This window comes from Acanthisitta chloris, unplaced genomic scaffold (genome assembly GCF_000695815.1).
Source record: "Acanthisitta chloris isolate BGI_N310 unplaced genomic scaffold, ASM69581v1 scaffold5919, whole genome shotgun sequence".
Classification (NCBI taxonomy): Eukaryota; Metazoa; Chordata; class Aves; order Passeriformes; family Acanthisittidae; genus Acanthisitta; species Acanthisitta chloris.
In genome coordinates, this window is record NW_008690763.1 from 183,075 (window position 1) to 201,964 (window position 18,890).

The following is an 18,890-nucleotide window of genomic DNA, read 5'->3' on the forward strand; positions in this document are numbered from 1 at the left end:
AGGAACAATACAAACCCAAGAACAAGATAAAGAGCATAGGGAAGGGGAAATACATACATGGCTGATGCACAGGGGTACAGAATAACATCTTCTTACTTTACACAGTAGATGGCAAAGGCAATGAGCTTAAACTCTTGCACAGTAAGATATATATCTGTTAAGATACAGTGAAAAGAAAGCTTTCAGCCTCCACAGACAAGGAGACACTGAATTAGATCCATACGGAGGCATTACAGTCTCCATCAGTGCAGATCTTTAAGAATATGTTAGCCAAATATCTGTCAGGAACAACAGGTGTATATATGATTTTGTCATATCACTGACAAACAAATTAAATGACCACTAGAAGTCCTGTCTGGTCTGATTTGGCTATTATTTCTAGGATAATACTCAGAAGATCCTTTTTAAAGCTTCCTAAAGAGCATTTACTGGTACCTGCTTCAAGGTATATATATACACCGCTACAATCCCTTTTTTTCCTCTCAGTCTAAACACATTACAATACGCAATGGGGAAATGGAAGAAATGTGAAGTCCAGGTGGCTTGAAAAACTCAAAAGCTTCTACCCCTCCCAGAAAATTCCTTCAGGTTTTAGTCTGCTGTCCTTTCCAGTATTGAGCAAATCACACCTGGGCTGGATCAAAACGAGTGTGGCCAGCTGGTCAAAAGAGGTGATTCTTCCCCTCTACTCTGCTCTTGTGAGACCCCACCTGGAATACTGCATGCAGTTCTCGTGTCCTCAACATAAGAAGGACATGGAACTGTTGGAGCAAGTCCAGAGGAGGACCACGAGGTTGATAAGAGGACTGAGGCATCTCCCCTATGAAGACAGGCTGAGGAAGTTGGGGCTGTTCAGCCTGGAGAAGGGATGACTGTGTGGAGACCTCATAGCAACTTTTCAATATCTGAAAGGCCTACAAGGGAGCCAGAGAGGGACTCTTTGTTAGGAACTGCAATGATAGGACAAGTGGTAATTGGGTTCAGACTGAAGGAGGGAAAGTCTAGGTTGGATGTGCTAAAAAGGTTTTTTACTGTAAGGGTGGTGAGACGCTGGCACAGGTTGCCCAGGGACATGGTGGCTGCCCCGACCCTGGCGGTGTTCGAGGCCAGGCTGGATGAGGCCTTGAGCAACCTGATCTAGTGGGGAGGTGTCCCTGCCCATGGCAGGAGGGGTTGGGACTAGATGATCTGTAAGGTCCATTCCAACCCCTAAATTCTAAGATTCTATGATTCAGAGATGCTGCAAAAGATGATGCATAGAATTCACAGGATTTCAGGTGTTGGAATGGACCTTACAGATCATCTAGTCCCAACCCTCCCTGGCATGGATAGGGACACCTCCCCACTAGATCAGGTTGCTCAAGGCCCCATCCAGCCTGGCCTCGAACACCGCCAGGGTTGGGGCAGCTCTTAACTAGATAATACACAGACTCCAGCAGAATGTCAAAAAAAGCAATTGAAAGAATATTCCACTGCTATGAGCAATGATGCCATTTGGCATTAACATAGAACCTCTCAGCAAGGATTACAACTGACACGTTAAGAAGAATAAATATATTTTACAAATGGGGGAATTAGAGCATACTGATTATTAGGAATGTCTCAAATGCTACAAGCTACCTAACAGTAACATTAATAAAAAGAATGCAATTACATTTTAGATTTCTTGGAAGACCTATGGTGGTCTCTCCCCTAAAAGGCTATAACATTACCCACAAAATGTACAAATGAAAGAAAATGCGGATTTGTAAATTCTAAAAGCTCCCTTTCAGCCACAGTCTCCCACAAACATTCTTGCAATTTCCTTTCACTTTTCAGCAGACAATACTAACCGAATACTAACTTTGCACTCAGAACAAGATAACCTTATCCAACACATATTTCTGACATACTTTATTTCAGTACAGCAAAGACTCCACTGCAATCAAATGAATGCCCTGTTATACAAGACAATTGTACAGAAGAAGTGCTCGTTTTCATGAATGCATCACAATAAACCATCCTCACCATCTGTTCCACCCACTAAATACAAATGCAAAAAGAACACAGTCCCCAAGTGTAGCACTACTAGTATGATGCATTGAATTTTAATGCCTGTATGTATACCCTTTTCTTTAATCAATACAAAATACATATCCTCATCACCTAAGTGACTCCAAATTAGAGCAGCATTTTCCCCAGCTAATATATCCTAAGGAAAGACATAGAGATAATTCAAACTAAAACAAGATATATTACTGCAATATCAGTAATATCCTTCAGTGGCAGATATTTCTATAGCATGAAAAGACCAAGACAGAAAGTAAAATCTAACTCTATGTGTCTGGGTCACACATTTTGTGATTTATGGACCTGCTATCATTTACAGACTACCATGGAGGTTTTAACAACTTGTGGAAGAAATATGTATATTATTTCTAGGACAGTAGCAAACTGTGGATGTCCAGCATAGTCATACTTACAAAACCCCTCAAAATCTGTTCAGAAGAATAACAAATTTCCTCTCCTGCACCTTTCCTATGGCTAATTTAGGACCTGTACTGGAGGTCTCAAGTTTGTAGTTAGGTATAATGAAATATTTGGGAGCAGCATGGAAGTATGTCACTACTGCATCACTAATCATAACTCTCAGAGGATTTTAAGACAAAACATGTGCCAATGTTTTTAATGTTATTTTTCAAAGAGAAAGAAATTTTGAATCCTTATATAGCTGCTATCAGAGTTCAGGGGTACCACTGTCCAAATCAGAAACAGAACCTGCAGATGAGAGAGAAACTCAAACTTGCAGCCTTGCAAAATAAGAGATTAGTCTTCAAGATAAACAATTAACTATGAAGAGATGGGAGCATCATGGTTCTATATCAAAGACTAAAAATTGAAACAGGAAAAGAACAGAAATCACATAATAGGCAGAATCTGTTAACTAAAAGGGATAAAAAGTCATCACAGAGCTCAGAAAGTCTACCAAACACAACATGTAGGGCAGATTGGCAGAATGTCAGACAATCAGTGTCTGGAACTGAATCATGCACTATGTAGGATGCTGGACCTATTCTCAGTGATGCTCAACAACTGTTCTTTTAGCATCCCAAGAAATATTATGTCATAAGAGAAACATTTCATCAGGTACAAGAACAGAAACCCTTAAACCTTATACAAAGTTCTCCACATTTCAAGTGTGGTGTCCCAAAAGGCCAGTGGATTTTTTCTTAAATCCACAAAACCCCGAACGAATTCACCCTACATTTGACATCATCAGCCAACAATTGATGTAATATCTGGGGATGGGGAGGAATGTATACTTGAAATTATGTATCTCAGTCTTAAATGTAGAGAAAAGTTACAGGAAATCATCTAAAACTGAACATATCTTTGCACAGCAAGAGAGACTATGCTGAAGGAGTATTACTGGTTTTGAGTAAGGCGATTGGATCAACATCCAGAACTAGCTATCCTTCTGGGACTGAATCTGCCAAAAGATCACGTATGAAACCACACTGCACTTTCGTGGAAGGCTGTGATACAATAAGACTTGCAGAAAACAGTTTGCCAGGAAGTGGCAATAGCATATTTAACAACTCACCAATGGTATTTAGGAAGTAAATTACCTTGGAGCTATTTTACAGGATCATTATATTTAAAAACAGGACTAGACTGAATCATTAATAAAGAAGAATCTTGTCATCACAGAGAGGCATAAAACAACTTTCAGGATAATTTAGCCACTACAAAAAAGCTTGTTTGCTAACTTTTCCAGCATGGCCACATTAAGAAATACTTCTCTAAATGATTCAGCAGTCTAGTGCAAAAACTACTTTGTAAAGATAAAGAAACAGTTATGTCATTATTCTACTTTATTTTAGCCAAGACAAGAGTCTTAGTGAACACATTTTCTGCTCCTTAGGGAACTTTTCCAATTAAATTTCATGCAGAGCAGGAAAATCTGCCTATCACATGGAGAATGAGAATTTACTCCTAGCATCTCTTCAGAGAAAATTCTTCGTTAATTACAGAACATCATCCATGAATCTTGCTAAAAAAACACAGAAAATAAAACAGAAACTGTATATACCTTCTCAAGAGATGTAGATTCAAATAATTAAGGATCCAACTAAAGAAACAAATTAACCAAAGAAAAAGCATCAACCAAAAATTATATGCCAAATCTCTATATGACATGGAACAATGTAAATGAAAAAACGAGAAGGTTAACTTTTAATAGGGCAGGTTTGTAAGCAAATATGCCATTAAATCTTTGGGAATAGATGCATATTAGACAGAAAACAAATTTATCAGGAAGAAAGAATATATGCTACCCCACCCCCATTCCACAAAAAAGTCATTATGCACAATCAGAACCTAATTGCTAAATATCCTCTTTGCCTGAAGTTGTTCGGGTCTGTCAAACTTTAAAATGCAACTACAGAAAATCATTCTGGGGGAAAAAAAATTTGACCATGGATTCCAGGTGGCCAGAAAGAAATATGTCTTTTTGAGAGAGGGTCAGCTGCTGAGTTTAAAAAAGGGACAGATAAACTGGAAAAATAAAAATTTTAAAGATAACAGAGAGTTTAGAAAAATACCAGTATTACAAGTAAGATATTTATTTTACTCCTACTCACCTAAACCAGATTTTTTTAACCTCTTTAAGTGCTGGCTTGTTTGTTTTCCAGTTGGAGACTTTTGCCCATGTTTCATCTCTTTATCAGAACCATCTGCTTCACCATTTTTAGATTCCGATCCTTAGAAAAAAAAAATAATCCCTCAAATATAATGTTTTTGCACTTTTACCAACAATCCCCCCCAGCACCCCCTACACCATAAACAAAACAAAAATACTATTTTTAAAAAAAAATTGACATCTATTTGCTGAAAAGCAATATATCTTTCTGGTCACAATATGATTCCTCATCATCAGAGGAAATGGAAGTAAAAGCTCAATAAATCAATTAAGTGCTGAAAACTAAAGTTTACTGAACACTGTAGTCAATAAAAATGTTCACTGATCTAATAAAAATAACATAGTTCTATAATGCCCAAGAGATATCTTTAAAAATATTCTAACCTCAAGTTATGGGGAAGTAAAGCAATCTAAAGCTGAAAAAAATTATTTCTTAGTGAAGAAACATTTATAGAAGAGATATGCCTGGAAATACAATTGTCAATTTGTGTTAAACATAGACACAGAAATCCCTTAAAACGAAGCAACTTAACCACCAGAGCTAAAGGTCAAGGTTATGCTGCAGTGATAAGCATGGTACCAGAAGAAAAGCTAACAAAAGGATCCGAGTATTGCAGTGCAGAATTGAGACACAAATTCACATTCACAGAGAAGCTTTCCTTCCCCCCCCCCCTTTTCATGGCATTGAATACCAGCATGTGGTAGTCCATTAGAGCTCCAGAGCCAAACAAAATGTTACTTTGCATTCCTTTAAAGCTGCTACTATTACCAATTGTCATTTTCCCGTATGCCTTCAGTTCTTTATTAAAGAAAAATCTCCATCCTTGAGACACCAGATTTGATAAGGAATAAAGACGTTAAACAAAGCCACCCAGTGGAAATATTATTTCAGTAGTTGCGAATTCTGTATACTACACAGCTGATTCAGAGGAATGCTCTGTGACTAGAGCTGATCTTGTGAACGGTCCTTTAGCTGTTTACCTGAAGGTGAATCCGACTGCTCATCAGACACCTTTAATGGTGTCAAAACAACACGAGGAACAGTCTTGTTTACCATCATTGAGACTCCATTTCTTCTTTTCTGCTGCTGCCTTAAAGCCTACAAAAATGATAACAAAACAGAACACTGTAACAAAAAATAATGCTTATAACTGAATTACACAAGACATTTCTCTACCATTAAACTGAATCCCCTAAAATAAGCATAATTTACATCGCTACTGACTTGCCAGACTTCACACTCGTCCTCTTTATGTCATTATTCTTTAAAATATAATCAGGCTTTTGTGCCTTTTTTTTTTAATAAAGAGAAAGAAGATGCACCTTAGATAATTTTCCAATCCAGTTCTGACAACAAAGAAGCACATAACTGTTTGCTCTGCCTTAACAGCACAACATGATAACCCATGGAATGTGAAACTAAGGCTTCCAAGTAAAAAAGAGGTTTCAAAAATGTTTCAAAACCAGAATAAAAATATATATGTCTGCACATCTCTCGCAGGTGCATCCTCTCCAGTATACTGCTCAGTCAATCAAGTTAACACAGAGTGTCATCAGTATGTACAGCATGTAAGGACTACAGTATTGATGCACTCACTCAGCCGTGAGTAGTGCTGCACAAAATCACTGAACATGGCAGGAATCATTTATTTTCGTGAAGGGAATCAGTCCTAATCTTGGAAACCTTGCAGCACTTGGCTTCTGTCTGTTTGACTTTGGGCATTAACCTTCAGAACACGAACATGATGGTGTTCTGGCAAAGCTGGGGAAAAATGATACACGAATAAATCTCTACAAATGGGAGTGCTTTGTGTTTCATAAATGGATCGAATACAGGGTTGATAATGTAATACAAAATATTTAAAGATTAGAAATAGCAAATACCCATCAGACTGTTTTATATGGAAAATGATATCTCATTCAAAAGATCTTAAAACATACAAATATGAATACTTGCCAATGAATACATCTGCAAGCATTAAAATTCTGGAATTAATCAGAATGGGCTGATCTTTCCTATCCTCCTGTCTATTTTTCTCCAGTCTTACTGTGAACTCTCTTTTTAAAATTGTGATTTGTGTTATGATCTTGGGGAGGGGATTTATTAAAGTAATACTATATTACCAAGGAATATATTTGATAGGAATTATCCCTGTAGGTTTATGAGCATGAATGACTGATGTCTTAAAAGGTGTAAGTCTGTAACTTTAATTAATGTGTAATATCTTTCCAAAATGCTCATGTAGCTAAATAATAATAAAAGAACCCTCTGAAAAGGAAGAAATCAATATCGGTCTATTCCTCTAAATAACACACTACACAACATAAAATACAGCAAGCCACACAGAAGCTATTTCATTGATTAACCCCTTTTATAGTACTTCTTAAAAGACACATAAGCACTGTGCAATAAAAAGCAAATTAGAACACTTGAAACCAAACAAAGAGATGAAGCTGGTCAGATCTGCGCTGAACCAAAGAAGCAAGCAGAAAGCCATGAAGAATAGCCTATACTTCAAACACTTTTGCGACAAAAAATTCATAGTGGCATTGAGCAAGCACAGCCAGACTTGTGGACAGAGAATTCTAAAATGTTAACATCTCTCAAAAAATTTCCCCAAATTCTAAAAACGAGCCTCAGTGCAAAGCTAAGCGTCAAACCAGGTGATCTTTAACTACCAGTAATACCACTGAGACAGCAACAAACAGTTCACTAAAAATTAGCTGGAAAGACTGTCAATGTCTGCACTAACAACATACCAATATAGCCACAAGCCAAACTTTGGACTGCTGTCCCCATAGCCTGATTTGCCTGATGAAGAACAAAGTGAAGAAACATCCATTCTCAGTGTCCTCCTCCCTAGACAAATGAGTTAGAGCTCAAATGATGTTCCATGTTCTCCCTCCTGACTTTCCAAGACAATTTCCACCCTTACCAAGGGTCTATAGCCTTGTTGCCAACATCCATAATGAAATACCATTTTAATGATTTATACAGCCACTGTGACAAAGGCAGCTCTTTGTAAAACCTCACAGTTGATTTTCAATGGTTTAGACTGAACTCCCATGGAGAGAAAGCAAGCAGCAGTGTATCCTCCACCAGTGACAGGCAGTTAGCTTTCGTGCACCTCAGGTGACATGCTGCTGGAGCAAGGGCAGCGGTACCCAATCTTTGTCAGGTGCACCACTTACCTTCTTCTGTGTTACAGAAGGCCACTAGCAGACCTTAAACACACAGTTACGCAACTGACCTGGTGTTTCCAAGAAGCACAGGCCACCCCATGCTCACTGATGCAAGTGGCCTAAATGCACTAACGCAAGACACTCCCTGGACACTCAGAGCCACAAAAGCAGGGAACACAGCTGGGAGCAGGAAAATATCACTACCAGAACTATTTACTTCAAGGTGTAGCCCACTTCTGAGCTATAGGCTAGGCACCTCAATATGTGAGGATCAAGCGCAAACCTTGAAGACACCATTTTCCTTTGACACACATTTGTTTTTCAGGGTTTCTTTTTCCCTAACATTCATTGTTTCACTGCCAGTCTCTCCTCCATCTGCTCTGGTTTCACAATGCAAGGATCACCACACAGGGCCCATAGTTAAGTTTGAAAATCAGTCTGTATGGGATGGCTCAAGCTGACAGTAAAGCTACACACACACACACCTGAAATGTTGTAGAATGAACAAAGAAAAACAAAAAACCCAAACAAAAAACCACATGGACATTAAAATCTAAGTACAAGTTTTAATACACAAAGTGCCAATGAATTAACCTGTGTACACAGAACAGAAAAATAATCTTCCCTATGCCTCTCTATCTTTTAGTTTGTCAAAGGAAATATATGAGGCAGGGGAGGAGGGTACAGAAATATCAAGTAAATATCATGATTTGCAGGGTAAAGAGATGGCAGACATTCTGTTTTGTGGGACACATTATGCTCAGCTAATCACAACAATTTTGTGTTAAATTCTCCTTTGAATTTGAAACTGCAGAGTCTGAAATTTTAGAAGGTCAAGTCTTTGCAGGACAACACTAGGAGCAACCAGGAGAAACTGCCGACTGACACCTAGTTACTAGCAAAGCCAAACACCAGAAAGAGTTAAGTATAAGCGAAGGACACTCTGTGCTGAGAATGAATATATAGCTTCTCTACACTTAGCCTGAGGGATATTAATTTTAGGATACAAGACTACTGTAGGATAAGACAAGAATCTCGTATCCCAAGATTAATTCTACTTAGCTGTGAAGTCAACGAGATTCCTCCAAGTGAAACATGCACCAAACACTTCGCTATATTGAGCTTTTAGTGCACCAACCTAATTTAGAGCTTTCCTAGTCACCATGACCAAATAAATCTCTAGTTTTGGCTCTTATGGGAATAAGCACAAAGTAGATGAGTCAAATTTGTAACCAGCACTGAAGACAATGAGAAATGTTATAACTTCTTCCAAAGAAAAATGGTTCCAGATTTCACTGTAGATATGGAAACAGTAACTAACACAAACTCCACTGGCATCTTTTACTGACACAGCCTTTTGCATCTCATCCATATTTAGAGATATATAATCTCCTAACTAGGCTTCCTAGAGAACTGCATGAAACAGACAATTTTACCAAATGGTAAGGTGTCATTTTCACTATGGAAAGTTACAGAAAAACACATATAGCACATATGATAGCTTACATAAAGTATATTTTTCTTTAATGAGACTCTATGTTTACATTTTGAGTGGATTCAATCACTTTGTGCTAAATGCTTGAATTAAAAAAGCTGCAAGTTGTAAACACCTAGAACTGATCACTGTTAAAGTATTCTGTAAAACATCACTACCATCCTACCTGTACAGCAAATAAATAGAGACAGAAAATGAACGTTCATGTAATATACAAATCAAAACATTAAAAGCTCTCTTAAAATCACCACCAAAATATAATACTTACATCCAGCCTTTCACAAGCAGATTTGCAAAGGACATCTGTGAATCTCTCACACATAATGAGTATGGAGAATTCCCAGTATTCCCATTCATAAAAATGAACCTGTGACCATCTGTTGAATAACACTGCCATGGTCATTATGTAGGGCTTGGCATAATCATTTTGTTTAATGAAATTATTTTTATTGCCAAAATCTTTAAGTAACTTATCAATCCATTTTCATCCAAAACTCAAAATAAAATAAAAAGATGAGAATTAAGAAAACATAAACTCTGATGATAGATGGCAAAAGAAAAACACCATGAATTTAACAGAGACCTTCTAATTCCAAGCAGGTTTTTTACAGAGAGGTGACAAGAATAAGCATCCTTCTCTTTTTCAGGGAGTTTCTGTCCCTGCTGGAGTATAGCAGTGTGTTAGAGATTTAGAGACTTCATGAATGCCATTATCTGCTCTTAAGAATAATAATTTCATATTAGTTGATCTTAACACAGGAAAGATGTCTTCACCCATGTGACAAAATGGTTGACTCTCTTCAGTAAAAACTCATAAAGTCATGTTTGAAGTAGGAATGAAACAAAACAATATAAACTAAAAGATAACTGCAGAGAGGGGGAAAATATATCCCCAAAAGAACACCAGAAGCAAAGTGTCAAGCTCTATGCTCTGATTTTACTGCTGCTTGGGATTTGTTAAAATTATTATTCTTTTTCACATCTTTTAAACTGAGAATATAAAAATGCAGCTCACAGGTAAACCATTAATGTAGAAAAACACCTCTTTTGAGCTTAAATGCATGACATGCTGAGAATGTTAAAAATTGAGTTATTAACAACAAAGACATGTAACACTTGGCTGCATTAAGCAACATCGTCCCAGATTTCTATTTGTTCCATAAATGTCAAGCCTACATTCTGAAACTCTTATCATGAAACATAACCTTTGAAATTTCACACATTATGGATCAGAAACATAAAGCTATGGAATTCTTCTCTTCTGCCACGTGAAAACACAAGCTACAATACACTGAAAGAAGTCTATTGCACAAAATAAATTAACAACTCTATATCATGGTCATGGATCCCAAATTGACAAAGATGAAACGGATTTATAGTTTATCACTGATCCACTTAACACCACCATAAAATTCAGTCTTTGTCCTCTCTCTCACCCTCATTTTGTTAGCAAAATTAACACAACCTTTAATTCCCATGTCTCTGTTAAATTAAAATTTCTCAGTGTCAGCCTGTTCCATGGATATACAGAGCAGTTAAACTAAAATAGTAAGCAGCACAAATCATGAAGAATAAAGCATTACTATTTTCAGGATGTCACTACTTCTTATATTAAACATATGTTAAAATTACTCAGTTATAAGCATGCAAACATAAGATTAAAACAGTAATAAAGATGTCCTATGGAAATAGCTACAAAGCGCCATTTCCAAAGCATAATACAAATCAATTCACTTCCAACCAGACTTGTACATCAAACATATCAGTATGGGTGCCAACTGTCCATGAGTGATCATTTGGAGATGAAGAGTAGCATCAGAATCAACAGGATGGAAATTTGGAGACCTGGGGTTTATTTTCAAATAAATGCTAGTAACTTCTCAAATAAGTATCTGTTCTTGTCCCATGCCATCCTCCTACTCTGTGACACTTTTATCTATATTTGGAATAAACAGAATTTCTTCCTGCATATTTCTTCTTTAGGTCTCAGTGGTGGTCAGGGACTTTTTGTAGGACTACAGTATTCATTATCACTGAACATTTATCTGCATACTAACCAACACTGAACTAAAGTGCTTGAACATTAGTGAGGCAGAGACAGAGAGCTGTGTGTGTTTATGTGTGTGTACACCTGCAAGCTAGAATGAGTTGCTATAGAATTATGATAATGCAGTCATACCTACACTTGCTGCATATCATGACAGACTGGACGGTAAATGTTTTTGTTGCTTTCCCAACCACAGAAACAGGAGAAAGACAAAAAAAACCCCATGTGCTGTGTTCGATGTTTGTTCTGACTTGCATGGGAGTGGGAGTGATGATGGCACATGCATCAACTCAGTGAATGCTTTTTTCCAAAGAGAAGTGTTGGGTTGTTGTTTGGGGTTTTTTTAATTGTTTGTGCAGTATTAAACTAGTAACATCTATCAGCTGCAAAGGGGAAATCTGTTTCTTGGCACAACAAAGCACATATAGGTAAGGAAACAGTTTGTAGAAAACAGTTTGAAAACAAACTAAAATAAAGACAGCAACATCAATACAAAATCTTAAAACAGTAATCAACATTTTCCATCAGGTCAAATTTGCAAATGTGCTCTGCATAGGGTCCAAACCATACAGCAGGGGCTTCAGGATTAGACTACCATTCTCCAGAAGAAAAATCTTCTCATATTACCTCTCAGAGAATTTATATTGCCCCAATGTAAGCAGTGTAATGCCTTTCTGCTAGACATCCTGTTTCTTCCTGGATTCTGCCGCATGCCCACACATCCTGAGCACACAGCCTTCTGGGGACCTACCCAACAGCTCCTGGAACAGCATTTGTAGATAACTGCTTGTCAACATTTTGTAGGAGGCTTCCTAGAGCTCTGAAGAGTTATGAGCTGTTCCAACTCCTGTCTTTCCCTGAAAAGGCCAACAATTTCTAGGATGAACTTCAAAATCAAGACATGATTCATTGTCACCTGGGTATCATTTCATGTTACAAACTATTCAAATCAAAAGCTGTTCTTTACATATGGCCCAGAAGAAGATACTCACTTAGACGTTCACTGCCACTATATGGAAACATCATGTAACGTCATTGGAAAAGCTTAACTAGGACTCTCATCCCTAGTGATGATATTTGTCATTAATACAGTAACAATGACAATCCTTCTTAAATAGTTCTCCAGGTTACTTAAAGAAAAACATTATCAGACAAATATGATGCTTAGAACTAGACTGCTATCCTCAGCTTGATTACGTGAGACTTGAAAAAAGCAATTACATCTACAGAACAGGAGAAAGAGAGTGCTTTCACCCTATACTTGGGAAGAAGATTCCACTACATAGCAGTGCTAGGTTTAACCAAAGGTAATGCTTATGCCAGGATATATTCTAAGTGAGGGAGACTGTCCTGCAATGAGGTAGAGGGGTAACTACACTTCAACACAGTAATGTTCTAAAGAATTAGAATTCTTCTTAGTTATTTCTCAGAGGAAGAAATTCTGTAAAATACATTTATTTCTACAGAAAACGTGCAGGAGTCCTGTAAAAAGCATGATATGCAAACAACCCCAGAGGAGAAACAAACAAGCAGAATGCCCCAGCAACTGGGAGCTGGTTATAAAAAGCAGTACGAAAACAATGTGCGGATTCCTGTCCCTTTCTTTCCATCACGAGTAAGGGCTGAGGACCAAGGGGATGACCCAGAAGAGAGTCTCATAAACATTGTCTTGAGTCTTACCAAAGCACTGTGTTGAGCAACTGGTACACGCTGCCCATGCATAGTGACCTTTAGAGGGACATACCGTGCAGCCAGCCTTCGGGCAATGCATGTACTCCCTGAACAGCTTCTGCTGGAACTCTTGCTCCTCCAGCTTCTTTTCCCCATTATGCAGTCTCCCTGCCATAGTTTCTCTGTCCTCTTCCCTAGATTTGTCTTGGCAATCAGAAAATCAGTTTAGTTCATCATCTTCAAAATTCCATTTTCCTGAATGCATTTTGTAAATTCCACTGTCCCTTCCCATGTCTCTCTAGAAGTTAAAAAGCAACATATTTTCCTTGTTTTCCATTTGTTGACAGGAAAATTTGTCAAGAATCATCATTTATGTTGCCAGACATCTGATCAAATGCTTCAGCTAGGGAGACAGAATTCTCCAACCGTGGCATTGGTAAATTCATAGCATCTGAAATGAAACATAGGAAGATGGTTAACAGATACACTGAGGAATTGCAGCAAACTGCCTATAATGAGGAATTCAGTACAAAAAATACCTCTCTCAGTTCACAGTGGAATTTCAGAGCCTTTCAGGAAGACACCCTGTGCTTAATTCTAAGCGATAAGGACAAAATCATAGTGATCTCCTCTGTCATATTTGCTTATTTGGGGATGAGGAAGGGAAAGGAGGGCAGGCAAATATATCAGGCTTATATCACAGTGTGTGAGTGAGTAGTCGCTGAAATGAGTCAAAGGAGAGACACCACAGACAGACTTATACTGGATTACTTTCTATGGACAGCAAAATGCTTCAAGATAACCTGCATCTGGCTGTAGTCAAGGAAAGAAGTCCTAATAGAATGAGTGTAGATGGAACAAGACTGGTGAGTTTGCTCTTGTTCTTCTCTCAAAGCAAGATAAGGAGTGTGCCTGAGCTGAAGATGGGAAAGCAAATTCACACCAGCATTATGGGAGACCTGGATTCTATCTTCAGTGCCATCCTAGGCACTTGGACACTTGTGTCCAAAAAAACCCAGAAATGAACAAAGAAATCCTGATAAACTAGTTCGTGAATTTGGGGAAATCAGGGATATATTACAGTGTTAACCATTCTGTTCTGAAATTTAGTCTCTTGTAGGTGGTAGTTTGGTTTCTAGTAATAATTACAGTTGTGGTAGAAAAGTCTGCATGAAATGTTATTTGGAGTTGTAAAGATCTACTGTCCTATAGTTCAGAAGCAACACATAAGCTAAACTATAACTTCCCCATAGCTCTATTACTGCTTGGGGCCTGACAGCATCCACTGAAAAAAAAAAAGGGGTGTGGAGTTGCCATTTCTACTATAAGCACAAATCATACGAATGGGTGCCTTCCTTGTCCATAAGAAACCTCTGCATCTACCCACTTTATGAATCAAATAGTGGCACATATATAAACCCAGCCACCAAGCATGCATACAAAACCCAAAGTTAAGAAAAACAAAACAAACCACGGCAGTAACATACCTTGTGTTGATTCCCTTATCTCCTGAGCTTCTCTCCTCCCAAACCCACTTGGCTGCTGTCTCTGGAGTTTCTGTCTCTACAAAGAGATCTGGATGCCCAGCACAGTCTCAGACATGTCCTGGTCTGTATTCAGATCCTGAGTCTGAATGGAGTATCCTTCTCTTCTCTCAACAGAAAATTTATGGGTACCCTTCTTGGTGCTGATTCCAAAGTGCCAAAAGTGAGGCAGGATTTTCTTCCAGGTCTGAGAAGTCTACTATCATCCCAGACACCATTATAATGCATCTTCAAGTTCTTTATCCTCTCTTGGTACTGACCCAGGAAACAACTGGTACACTGATGGACAAGGTGCTCTTACACTTGGCTATCAGAGTCCAACAGACACTAATACCACCTCAGTGTCCTGGATATTCACACATTCTCAGTGTTACCTATGTGAGGCCAGTTTGCAGGTATGATTGTTTCTTCTGAGAAATGTTCCAAGAACATCTTGATAGACACAGACATCTGCATATAGCGAAGACTTCCGAAAAAAGTATCACCTCAAGCCAATGGAACAGAAACTGGACCAGAGAGGAGCATGTAGATACTATGCCATGACTTGTCCATACTTGAGTTAGCCTTGTCCAGTGCAAGAATAATTCACACAGTAGTGTGACCATGTACCACTGCAAGCTGATGTAGTTCAGAACTTTCCCAGGAAGAGGTCCTTACATGGGTCTGCATGTCAAAACTCTCAAGTGTGAAAATGAGGTACGTCAGTATGGAACTGATCAGTACTGATCTTTCAAAGGTACTAGATCAGCAACAGCTGGGCACACGTACCCAAGCACTTCCAACAGCAAAAGGGAAACAGAAATCTGTAAAATCTGCCATCAGAAAGCCAAGCATAAAACGCGACTCTACATCATAGAGTCTTTTATCTAAATCCGCATGAATGGGAACTATTTTGTTGGACATTACACTCAGAGCAAAGTGTAAGCATTACACAAGAGTAAAACTGAGACTTCCTCAGAAACAGAAAAGCATGAAACACACTCAGTGGTAAAACACTCAAAATCTCTCTCCCAAAAGTACACCATGCAAGGTGGTGAAGATAGAAAATTTCCAGATCAAAATGGCAACCCAGCCTTTGAAAGGTGAGGAGATAAGGTCTGATCAGTGACACAGACCTTGTGAAAGTCCACTGCAACTGAAAATCTCCTTAGCCCCTGCAAAGTACTTCAGAACCACTGCAACCTGAGAGAAATCAAGACCAAGAGCCAGGGCTCAGAAAATGCCCTTTCCACCAAGCTCCTTGCATAGCTCAAGAAATGTGGCGTTGTGACTAATTTGATTCATGAGAACATCCTAAATTGCAGGCTGTTACAAGGAAACATGAGATTGCTCTTTGCAATCTAAACCCAGGAATATATCTCCAGGATTCATTACAAATCAAATCTTATGTAAATTCAGCATATAATAAAGAGAATTACATGAGTGTAAGAGTTACTAAATAGATAAACAGTGGAGAAAATCTTCTAATTCTAGCTCAAATCTTCAAGCAGAACTGCATATTACCAAATTTCCTCTCACTTTAATTGTAATGGTTACAAAACAAATACACACAACATCAAGTTAATGTGAAGAACCCACTGTTTTCAAATAAATTGAGTAGGAAACTGAAAACTATCTTGTAGATTTTCTGTGAAGGCTGTTTAGCAATAGATAAAGAGCAATAACTAGGGAAGACCTCATTACAAAATATATATACACAGTATATATACATTTATATTCTAAAAGCACTTGCTGAGTGTATGATGATGGTTCATCCTCTGTTACTTTAGCATGGAACCAGTAAGTTAGTGCCAGTTGGAAGAGTGTTGAATACAACTGTCTAAAAGCTTCTTCAGTATTCAAAGGTACTATGGGTTTTTCTTAATACAAATTTTAGGTACTATGTATCCATAAAAGCAATCAAAAGACTGGAGAGTGAAAGAATAAATTTCCAACAGCAATTTTTATAAATAAAATCACTGTTAAAGTTTATTCACCTCTACTACAATAACAAATCAAATCTGCAGTGTACATATAGCAGTAGCCAAGACCTGAAAATTTAGCGAAAACAAAGCCAAAATCTACTATCCCATCATACAAATGTCTATTTGTCTAATATTGTCCATAAAGAAAACATTTTACTGATAGTGTAATACTACTCTCATGCTCTGAAGTACAGGATCTAATTACCATCAACTTAATTAAAACTAATTTCTTTTTATCGATGACTTAACTTTCTGTTGTTGCTCTAACCCTACTGCCTTAGGGAATGTTTTCAAAGAATCACATCAATGTTGTGACTTTTTATATTAATTAATCTATTCTGATTAATTTGCCCCTTAAAAAGCTATTCTCAATACTATGCATCTGCTAAGTGACAAATGGTAGAGTTTAAACAATTATAGAAGTTCAAACATTTGTGGCTTTGTTCTTTTTCCCTCTTCGTTCATCTTTGCCTTTCCCCTTGCCTGCTCCCTCCACCCCTAAGGAAGTTCACATATCACAAAAGATATATATTGGACAGTTTTCAAGAAGTACCTCTTTTTCACAAATATCCTCATGGTGCTGCTTTGTGCCCACTGCTCAGTTTTCCTGACCAAACACATGTGAGACCTCAATCTAATAATCTTTTCTGTTTCTCAAAGCCTCAGAGTACAGGATGACCTTATGTGAATGATAAAGGTCTGTTAATTTTACTGGAATTGACCTCAACATGCATGAAAAACTAAAGTGTTTATAGGATATGTGGACAGGTTTTACTTAAGTCTAACTCAAGAACTCAGCAATAGACTACCCCATGGAATACTAGGTCTCTGTTAACCATAACTAAGAGAGCAGTTATGAGAAAATTTAAAACTATGTCATCTCATTATACTAACACTTTAGGAAAGTTGTAACTCAAAACTGAGAGAAGACAATGATAAATTTTCTTTGAATCATAATTTTTCAATTTTTCCTTTTCATTTGCCTGGCTGTAAGCTGAACTAATTTGGCACTGTTGGAAAATAATTTTCACATTGTTATGATTTCAGTTAATAGCTGACTTTGAATAATCAGGTACTTTGGCAAGCTTTAGTACTTATCATGGAGCCTAAATCATCCAAATCATAAGTTATTAAAAAAACTCCAAACTACCCCACTTTTATACCCTGTAGTGTCAAATACAGTATGAAAGAAAAGTTACTTAACAGACCCTGAAAACTGAACAGCAAGTATACCTAGATTCTTATCTATCTGCAGTACTTCATTCAAGATCTTTTTTTTTTATTATTTTAAGCCTCACATAAAATTTCCAACACAAATGCTTATGTAGGAAAAGCAGCAATGCAATAATATAAACAATTCTGCTTACTTGAAAAGCACTTGAAAAACCATCAAACTCACAACAAATAAGACTGCACGATGGGTTTAAAAAAAAATAATCCCCCCCTAGCAATACACCACTAAACAAAGCACTGAAAATCCTCAGAAACACCTTGAAATTCTGCTGAGTTCCTATTCATACAGGAATGACACACATGCTATAGGGAAACCAATTGATTAGCAGTCAATACAAGCTTACCTGTTTAAGTGCTTTCTTTGTGTGCTGCTGGAAGGAAGAGACTAGCTTGCTTTGCACCGGTGCATTAGTAAGGCTTGAATCACGATTGGAAGACATTTCTTCAGATGTCTGCTTTGGGCAAACTTTATAAAAAGAGAAAAAAATAAATCATAATACTGTTATGGGGGTTGTCTTCCCTATATCTTGGAGAGTCCTGAGGTCAGAAAAAAACCTCAAGACTGGCAAATGCCTAGAAAACCAAAAGGTTACTGTAAAAAATTGGGCTAATCTTGAGGTCCAGATGAGCTGAAAATCCATCCATATTCTAAGTAAATGCATTGCTTCACAAATATTTGTACCTCATCGTGCCCTGTGTAGTTGTGGAGGCTTTGCATATTTTGCCTTTTGGGTCCTGAAAAATTACTGAAATAGTTCAACTATGGATTTCACATAGAAGCTAGATGAAAATTATCTTCCTTACCAACACTTTTTAAATGGATTATAAAGTGTCTAAATGTGTATTTATGCAAGAGACATTGATGACCCTTTGTTCTAGAAATATTTATACATATGTAACTTCACACCAGATTCCAGTATCTTCTTAGGAGCCAGATTCATCTGTTTAAACTTCCTGGTAAAGAACACACACTTTCCTGTTTCAAGGGTAGACTGGAATATCTGCAAAGAGAAATTCTGGTCTCTCTGGTAATACATGGTGCTATACTTGTCAGCCTTCTAAAGAACACATG

At 37.7% G+C, this 18,890-nt stretch overlaps 1 protein-coding gene across 1 annotated transcript in view; it reads right to left on the reverse strand.

The window, feature by feature from the left end:
- The window catches only part of ASXL3 (additional sex combs like transcriptional regulator 3), a 100,434-nt gene that overhangs the window by 39,525 nt on the left and 42,019 nt on the right, over positions 1-18,890 (reverse strand). Inside the window, 3 exon segments of the mRNA XM_009081942.1 lie at positions 4,623-4,742; positions 5,663-5,780; positions 18,163-18,284. Of these exon segments, the coding sequence (XP_009080190.1) occupies positions 4,623-4,742; positions 5,663-5,780; positions 18,163-18,284 (360 nt within the window).